This window comes from Magnolia sinica, chromosome 10, assembly GCF_029962835.1.
Source record: "Magnolia sinica isolate HGM2019 chromosome 10, MsV1, whole genome shotgun sequence".
Classification (NCBI taxonomy): Eukaryota; Viridiplantae; Streptophyta; class Magnoliopsida; order Magnoliales; family Magnoliaceae; genus Magnolia; species Magnolia sinica.
The window spans coordinates 6,084,206-6,093,365 of NC_080582.1; the positions used below are offsets into that span (position 1 = coordinate 6,084,206).

Sequence of the window (9,160 nt, forward strand, 5' to 3'; positions counted from 1 at the left end):
GCCAACCAAGGAACGTGGAAGAAAAGGAGCTTGGCTTGGTTTTTCAGGACGTGAGCTGAGCTTGGTGAGAGGGAGCTCAGTTGGGGTTTTGGCTGGAACAGAGAGCTTTTTGCTGGACGTCAGGGAAAGATCCAAAGGGATTGGTTTTGGAGATGAGAATGGATTGAGAAGGAAGACGAACGTGGAGCGAGGCTTGGGCTGGACTTGGACCTGGTTTTTTTTCCTATTTCCTTTCTCCTTCTTCTGTTGTTGATTTTGAATTTAGCCCATTCATGTGTGGCTAAACCTCTTAGCTAGGGCTAAGAGGTGAAGCCTGTAGCGAGATGGGAGATTTTACATTGTGCCTTTAATTCATAAACTGAATTTGATCTAGTTGATTATTAAAGGAATATTTTTCTTAGTCTTTTATGGTCTGTTGTGACTGAAATTACAATGGGTTTGCAATGGCTTTGAGTATTTCTTTTCCCTTTTTATGTTCATGAAGTCAGGAACCCCTGTTGTTCATCATTGTCCCATGGGCATGGTAGGATGACAGTACCCTTCCTGATCCTCATACATTATTGGTTGGTTGTTAATTAGTTTAATTCTGTTGTTTACTTTGTCTCCTGGGCATGGTATGGTGATGGAATCCATTCTAATTTATATACCTTTTATCTCTTGAAAACTATATCAAAGGAAGTTCAGTTTGATGGTTATACCCTTCAACTGGATGAAGATAAGTGGATCCTCTGAATCCCTAGTTTTCTTCCTCTGAATTCCTTAAAGTTTTACATTAATCTCTCCCCATTATTCATCAATTTACATTTGATTTTGATTGCATCTTAAGCTAGTTCTATTACTACCTAGTTTCAGAAAACGTACAAGTTTCAGTCCCTGTGGATTCGACCTCGGTCTTACCGAGTTTATTACTACATCACAACCCTATACTTGGGGAGTGAACAAGTTTTTGTTTTTTCTTTCCTATTATTTTAGGGCATAAACCTAATTTTCAGATACAAGGCTCAAATGGACTACACAATGGGGATTAAACTCTTAAGGTTGAAAACTTCTTGTGGGCCAAAGAAGTTTTGTGTTTTCTCTTCATCTAGGTCTATGTAACTTTACGAATAGGTTGGCTGGCAAATAAACATCAGGGTGGGTCCTAGAAAGTTTCAATAGTGAGAATTATCACTTTTGCTTCCCATCGTGTGGTTCACTTGGGCCTTGTACCTGCCTCATTTTTAGGCATGTACCCTAAAATGATACTAAAAAAAATTGATGGATAGTGTGGATAAGACCCATACATCAAGGTGGCACTCAAAGCTCTAGCCCATTCCTAGCTAGAGACGGGCAGGGGTATGTCGCAATCCGGTCCTAATAATTGTTAGGGCTGAAATGCAGGTTACATTTTAACTAAAACCCTTTTCTCTTTAACCATTCATACTAAAGCTGGCCGCATTCGGAATTCTTGCAAAGGACAATCAGATGAACAAAAAGGGCCCAACTACTGCCAGAATAAGGGTCGGGCCAACTCAATGGTCTGATGGACAGAGATCCGCATATTCAATTAAAAACTTCCTAGCACCCACTATAATGTTTATTTGACATCCAACCTGTTGATAATGTCATAGAGACCAGGATGAGGGGAAAACACAAATTATCAGCTTGATCCAAAATTTCTGTGGCCCCTAAAAAATTTTCACCTGTAAGTGTTCAATCCCCACTGTTTCCCATGGTGTGGTGGATATTAGATTTAGATCTACCTCATTTTTAGCCTCAAGCTCTAAAACGAGCTAGAAAAATGGATGGACAGCATGGATAAAACACATACATCATGGTGGTTCTTCAAGTGACCTGATGATTATCACGTCTTGTGGCCCATGGAGCCAGGTGCACTGTAGACTCTGTCCATTCTAAATCTGCACATGTTGTGGTCCACATGTTATGCATTTAGATGATATCAGATCTAACCTATAAGGCCCCATGGATACACCACCTGACGTGCAGATTTGGTGGATGTCCTAGTTTGTAATGATAACAACATTGAATATGGCCTGGTTTGAGGTCCATGTGTCTAAAAAAAGTATCCATGGACCCATATGGCTCATGATCCCATACAATTCTAGCCTGTTTAACCTTGCAATATGTGATCCTTTCAGCATGATATTCATAAAAGATTATATACCTTAGACAACTGTATAAGTAAAAACTCATTCGAACATTTTCTTTTGACAAGTACTGGAATTTTATTAGAAAAACACCACACACAGACCCACACATATATAAACAATAATGTCAGCCCAAATCAAGAAAGAAAGATACACTTGTCAAGAGCTTCTAAACTAGAAGCCCATCCCAGAATACATCAATTGGCACTAGAAAATAATACAGAGACAACTCTACTTTTATTCTAAAAACACTGGCAAACAAAGCCAACAACACCCTACCTTTTTTTTTTTTTTTCCAAATCTGACTGTCATGCCATGCTAGGAACAAGCCATCAGTCTCTAAGCACCTATTCCTACTCACTTGCCACGTGAAAGCCAATACCTTATAAGCAGTAGCATAATGTCACATGAAAGCGGTGTGACGCAAGCTCTCTGTGATGATAACTGAAATAGCAACACAAAAAAAGGGCGGACAGAAAATTGACTGGACTTTTCCTTCCTTCTAACCTTGCGAACGGTGGTAGCCATGAAGCCGCTCCAAGAGTACAATGAAATCAACCACCTCCTTATCCATTGAACATAAAACCATATACAACTCAGCTGGGGCAAAAAGAACTTTATTATGTAAAAAGAAAAAGAAAAAGAAAAAGAAAAAAAAACAAAGAATGGAAAACGTCTTTTAGTCCATGGAAGTTGGGTCCATTGCTCAACAGGCTAGACCATTAGTCTAATGCACTAGATCATGAATGGGGTCCCCACAATCTCTTAGATTAAATAATCTGAATCCTCCGATCTGCCTGGTAGAACTTGGCAATCAAGAAGGAAATAGAGCAGTGGTCCACATTCAACTGAACAAAAAACCAAATGTCAGAGCCATGTGATCTTTGTGGATTGGGGGTGACCCCAACACTGCTTGGGCCCTGTGTGGCCCACCCGTAATGTATATGTTTTATATCCCCACCGTCCATCCATTTTGCCAACTCAATTTTTTTAGCAGCGGTGATTGAATGTCCACCATTAAAAAGTTCTTAGAGTCATAGTATTTTTGGATCAAGCTTATATTTGTGTTTTCCTCTTCATCCAGGCTGAACTGCCTTATCTATAGGTTGGATGACAAATAAACATCTTACGATAGGCCTTAGAAAGGTTTCAAGGGTAAGTGTCATTATCTCTACTGATTCTTTTGGTGTGGTCTACTTGAGCGTTGGATCTGTTTCATTTTTGGGCTCATGTCCTAAAATGAGCTGACAAAGTGGATAGATGGCATGGATATAAAACATATACATCATGGTAGGATCTGGACCAGGTGGTGTTGTGGTAGTCAACCAATTCGCTTCCATCAGACGGACTCGTCTCGGGTAGGAATCCCTCCCGTACGAGCTCCAGTGCTGGAAATACTTTGTGGGCACCACCATGATGTATTTGTCTTATCTACACCGGCTATCTATTTTTCCAGTTCATTTAGTGCACAAGCCCAAAAATGAGTTATATCAAAATCTCGGGTGTACCACACCACAGGAAACAGTGGTAATTGGACGCTTGCCATTAAAAACTTCCTAAGGCCCACTATAATGTTTATTTTCCATCCAACCTGTTGATCAGGTCACACAGTGTCAGCCGAACAGAAAACCAAATGTCAGAGCAATGTGATCTTTGTGGATTGGGGGTGACCCCAACACCGCTTGGGAGCAGTGTGGCCCACTGTAATGTATATGTTATCCACACCGTTCATCCATTTTGCCAATTCATTGATTTTTTTGGTATAAGCCAAAAAAAAATTAAGAATTCAAAAGCTCAAGTGAAACATATATGCCCCACAGTACTTTTGGATCAAGCTTATATTTGTGTTTTCCTCTTCATCCATGCCATCCATCCGTTTTGCCAACCCATTTTAAGTAAAGATCCTAAAAATTAAGTAGATCAAAATGTCAAGTGGACCACACTACAAAAAACAGTGGTGATCGACCATTAAAAACTTGGTAAGAGTTGCAAAAGTTTCGAATGAATTGATATTTTTGTGCCACCTTTATCTAGATCTCTGTGACTTTATCAATAAGTTGGATGGTAAATAAACATTCTGGTGGCCCCGAGAAGCATTTAATGCTGGGAATTCAATCAACAATGTTTCCTGTGGTGTGATCTACCTAAGATCTTCATCTGCTTCATTTATTGTAACATGCATTAAAATGATCTGAAAAACGGATGGACGGTGGGGATTTAAGGATAATACATTACCGTGGGCCCCACAGTAAGGGGATCCACCCACCTCCGTGGATCCAAGTATCCACTTAAGCCGCGCCCTACAATACTGGAGAGAGAGAGAGAGAGAGAGAGAGAGAGAGAGATTGTTGTACCTCCTTGCGAAGACAGCACTGCCTGCATAGATGACGGTATTAGTTCTTTTCTCCTTACGAGAGTGTTTCAAATATGTATTTCCCATCACCATCTTCACCCATTGTCTTAATTACAGGGATGTGACGCACTTTGAAATGGTCATCTCCGCCTCTCCTTACCCTCTTCATGAATTCTTCTGACATGCCTTCTAAATATAGTTGTTTGATGGCAGCGAGGTGCTGAAAGCCATCTGGGAGCATCTTTAGCTTTGGACAACTGTCAATAACGAGATACTGGAGAGATTTCATTGTACCCTCCTCTATTCTACTCCACTCTTCCAATACTTTCATACCTACGATTCCCATGAATCTGAGCTTCGGGAATCCTCCAGACGTGCAATTAATCTGCTTCCCTACGTAAGCATTACTGAGACCTAAGCACACCAGATTGGGTAACTGTCCAAGGGTAATAAGTGGATCTTTCTCAAATTGGCTATTCGTCAGTATTATCCCCCGGAGACAGTTGTGTGAACCAACCCATTGGGGAAACTCTTTCATCACACATGCCAAATAAAGCTTCTCAAGGTACTGTGGAGGCTGCGACAATTCTTGTAAATCGACTTCTTCATCTTGCCCCTGGCCCGCTATTTTGAGAGATCGCAACCATTTCAACTGACTAATGGAATCACATAGTTGTCTACAATCTTCCCCTTTTACGTCTCCAATTGATAGTCCCTTAAGTTGGGTTAAGTAACCCAACTCTCTCGAAAAGCCACTGTCAACTGATGCACCTGATAGTGTTTGGAGATTGCTTAAACTGGCTGTTCGCTTAGGCATCTTATAGAATCCCCTGTTGTCTCTAAATTTCTTTAAATAAAGATGCCTCAATTTCGTAAGCATCTATTCCAGTGGGTAAACCTTTCAATTGGGAATCTCTAACTTCCAGCGTCTGTAGGTTGTGCAGTCTTTGCAATGAAACAGGGAGTTCCTCAATCTGTGTCCTCCTCAAGCTCAAATACCGTAAGTGAATCAACCCTCCAACTTCATTCGGCAAAATCTTTATTTTAGTGCCTTCTAGATCTAATACCCTCAAAAATTTGAATTTTGAAAACATTCTACAGAAAGAGGAAGAGGGAAATTCCTGGTCGTTAAATACAAGAAGTGACCGAGTATTCAATTCAGGCATGCTTCTTGGAATATCAATTGCAGCGTTTTGGATGGCCAACCGACGTTGCGCTTCTTCAAAATTATTTCTTCGGCTTGTTAGGATTGCTGCGAATTCTTCCTTCTTAAACATGTGAACAGCAACGTCACGCATGAGGTCATGCACTTGACATGCTTTCAATTCCCCTTTTCTCTCATCAATGACAGGTTGGAGCAGGTTCCTATCAATGAGCTGAGCAAAGTAATTACTTGAAACTTCTTCAGGTGTCTTCCGTGGATGTTCCTCAATGAAGCCCTCGGCCAGCCACATGCGAATCAGCTTCTTTCTCTTAAACACATAATCCTCTGGAAATAGACCACAATACAAGAAACAATATTTGAGGTAAAAAGGTAAATAGTTGTAACTCGTTAACAGGGCTCGATTTAATCTTGCAAGATCTTCATTATCTTTCAGTTCCGAATCAAGATTTTCAAGCACATCATTCCATTCAGCTGGATCAGTGCTCTTCTTTGACATGAGGCCACCAATTACCACAATGGCGAGTGGTAACCCTTTGCATCTTTTGACCATGGCATTTCCCACTTCGACTAAGTGTTGCGGACAAGTTCCTTGAGTGTCTTGGTTCAGAAATACCTTTTTTTGGAAGAGTTCCCAAGCCAATTCATAAGATAATGGCTTCACTTTGTGTATATGGAACTTCTCATGGACAGGACGGGCTCTATTTTCACTGCGAGTCGTGAAGATGATCTTGCTTCCACCCTCATGAGGCAAAGCATGTTTCACATCTTCCCAAACACTAGTATCCCATATATCATCAAGGAACAGAGCGTACCTTTTTCCTTGCAAGTAGTCGTTGATCATCTTTGCTATGTTTGTCTCATCCAATGTCTCCACATGATTTGGAGCCGCCTCCTTCCTACTCTCATAAAATCCTTCAAGCATGCGCTTCAAGATATTCTTCTTTTGGAATGATTGAGACACATAAATCCATGCATGGCAATCAAAACTTGTCGTTGCAGTTCTATAGAATCTCTTTGCAAGAGTAGTCTTCCCCAGACCACCCATACCAACAATTGAAATGACAGCACGCTGTTGTATCTCCTCTTCTCTCAGCAACAATTGCCCAAGTTTCATGACATAGTTCTCAAGCCCCACGATGTCTGCTTCTTCGACCCAAGAAGCGGCAACTCCTGGATCTCGATTCCCACCATCAGTAGCATATGAACTACTCCCTTCCTGAAATGCAGCCTGTAACCCAAATCGATCACCTATTTCTTGAATCTCCTTCACCTCCTTTCTAATTTTTTGAATTCGTTTATTGTTTTGTTGTAGAACTTTTAAGTGCTTTATGAAGAAGGCTTGAAAGAGAATGCAGCCCATGTGTACATTCTGAAGACCCCGTTGTGACTCCATTCGGATCATGAACTCATCGACTGCATCTTCGGCATTGAAGACTAAGTACCTTACTTGGGTAATCCAAGCCGCCACAACTTCCTCCCTCTCCTTTCTTTGATCGGCGTCCTTTAAGAAAGCTCTAATGGTTTGGAGCTCTTTCCTGATCCACTCAACATCATCATGAACTCCAGTGAGGAGCTCCACTTCATGGATGACTTGCTCACTCAACCTAGCTATGCCAGGTTATGCAGCTCGGAATTGTGAAAAACCCCTGGATCGACGGTCATTTTCCTGTTTTAATTTCATTTTTACTATAAATAGTAAGTTTTAGTTTGATTATAACTCTTCATCCGTCGGGCTTTAGGAGTTGCGCCCAACATGAAAAGAGCTTAGAATAATTAGGAGATCAGTTTGGTGAAGCCAAATAGGACACTTACTATTTTTAGCCGAAAACCTTGCACACTAGTAGACATCACGACCGTCTATAAATAATAAGTCATGAATTCTAGGAGTTTTAGTTGTAGTTTGATTCTGATTTCTTTCCCATTGCCTAGTACCCCTATTTAAAGGGTTGTGAACTTGTTTTTATGGATTCATTAATTAAATTTAAATTTATTAGAATTTACTTCTATTTCCTGCTTTCTTTCCTCGTGGATTCAAGAAGTCTCTGTAAGGAGTCCAAAGAAGTTCCGTAGATTCGGAATGGATATCCTCTTGAGAAAGACGGTGCTCGACCTCACGTCCTCCCTACGTCATCCAAGCCTCCACAAGTTCCTCCCGTAGTGATGAACATGATGAGGATAACTACTCCGAATCCACGAGCTTCTCTGGACTCCTCGTAAAGACTTCTCGAATCCACGAGGAAAGAAAGCAAAAATAGAAATAAATTCAAAATTGATTAATTAATTAATAAAAATAAGTTACAACCCTTTAAATAGGGTACTAAGCAATGAGAAAGAAATCGAATCAAACTACAACTAAAACTCCTAGAATCTGCGACTTACTATAAATAGTAAACTTACTATTTATAGTAAAAATGAAATTAAAACAGGAAACGACCATCGATACAGGATATTTCGCAAATCCAACTTGCATAACCCGGCCTAGTGGGGTTGGTTGGCTAAAGTAGCTCGTTCTACCCCAAAACCATATATTTTACGCCTGAGAATCCATTCGGATCATGAACTCATCAACTGCATCTTCGGCATTGAAGACTGAGTACCTTACTTGGGTAATCCAAGCCTCCACAAGTTCCTCCCTGTCCTTTCTTCGATCAGCGTCCTTTAAGAAAGCTCTCATGGTTTGGAGCTCATTCCTGATCCACACAACATCATCATGAACTCCAGTGAGGAGCTCCACTTCATGGACGAGTTGCTCGCCCAATTTTTGAACAAAAAAGGAAAGAACAGCCTCAGCCATTGCAACACACTTGTTTCACTTTCTGCTGAATTAATGAAAACTTCTCCTTCTTTGAATTTGGGATGGAGAGAACTCCAATTCATCCACTACCTATAGAACGTTTGCCTTCTTGGTCACTTGAATAAAATGCTTAGCTTGTTCAATTTATCTTTTGCATCTTGTTTTAACCTCTCCTTGCTTTATCTCTTTCTTCACTCCTTCCTTTATTATGCACTATGATTACTAAAAACACAAAAACAAATATATATATATATATATATATATATATATATATATATATATATATATATATATATATATATATATATATATATATATATATAATCCCCATTTCTACTGTGGGGAGCTATAGGAAACAAAGATGCAGCTTGTGAGCTTAAGCTAATCTGGGCTCTATGACAAATAAGGAATTTAATTAGTTTATTGCTTATGACTTAATTCGATTATGATAAGAAGATTTGTTTAAAGGATTGCTTTGGATTTAAATGGTGGCTTTCGTGGTCTTCATTACAAGTTTCTTGTGAAGATAATGGAATATCTAAGTGATATAATGTCTTACTTTTATGAAATTTATATATTTATATAAGACTCATGCATATAATTATTGTACTTTCTTGCAATGCATAGTCTCTGCATCTCTGGCTTTGCTCAAAATGTTTAGTTGGATCATAGTTGCTAGCAACGGGCTGATTTTGTTAAAA

At 39.8% G+C, this 9,160-nt stretch overlaps 1 protein-coding gene and 1 long non-coding RNA gene across 2 annotated transcripts in view; both read right to left on the reverse strand.

Moving 5' to 3' along the window:
- LOC131257850 (uncharacterized) overlaps positions 1-2,642 on the reverse strand; it is a 39,845-nt gene extending 37,203 nt beyond the window's left edge. The window contains exon 1 of the long non-coding RNA XR_009177669.1: positions 2,422-2,642. This is a non-coding gene — a long non-coding RNA (uncharacterized LOC131257850). The remainder of the gene's footprint in view (positions 1-2,421) is intronic.
- Positions 2,643-5,339: 2,697 nt separating this feature from the next.
- On the reverse strand, positions 5,340-8,459 carry LOC131257645 (putative disease resistance protein At1g50180). The gene is made up of 2 exons (XM_058258425.1): positions 8,200-8,459; positions 5,340-7,269 (listed from the first exon to the last, which is right to left on the reverse strand). Exons 1-2 carry the CDS (start codon positions 8,457-8,459, stop codon positions 5,340-5,342), a joined length of 2,190 nt encoding a protein of 729 aa, XP_058114408.1.
- Positions 8,460-9,160: the final 701 nt, after the last annotated feature.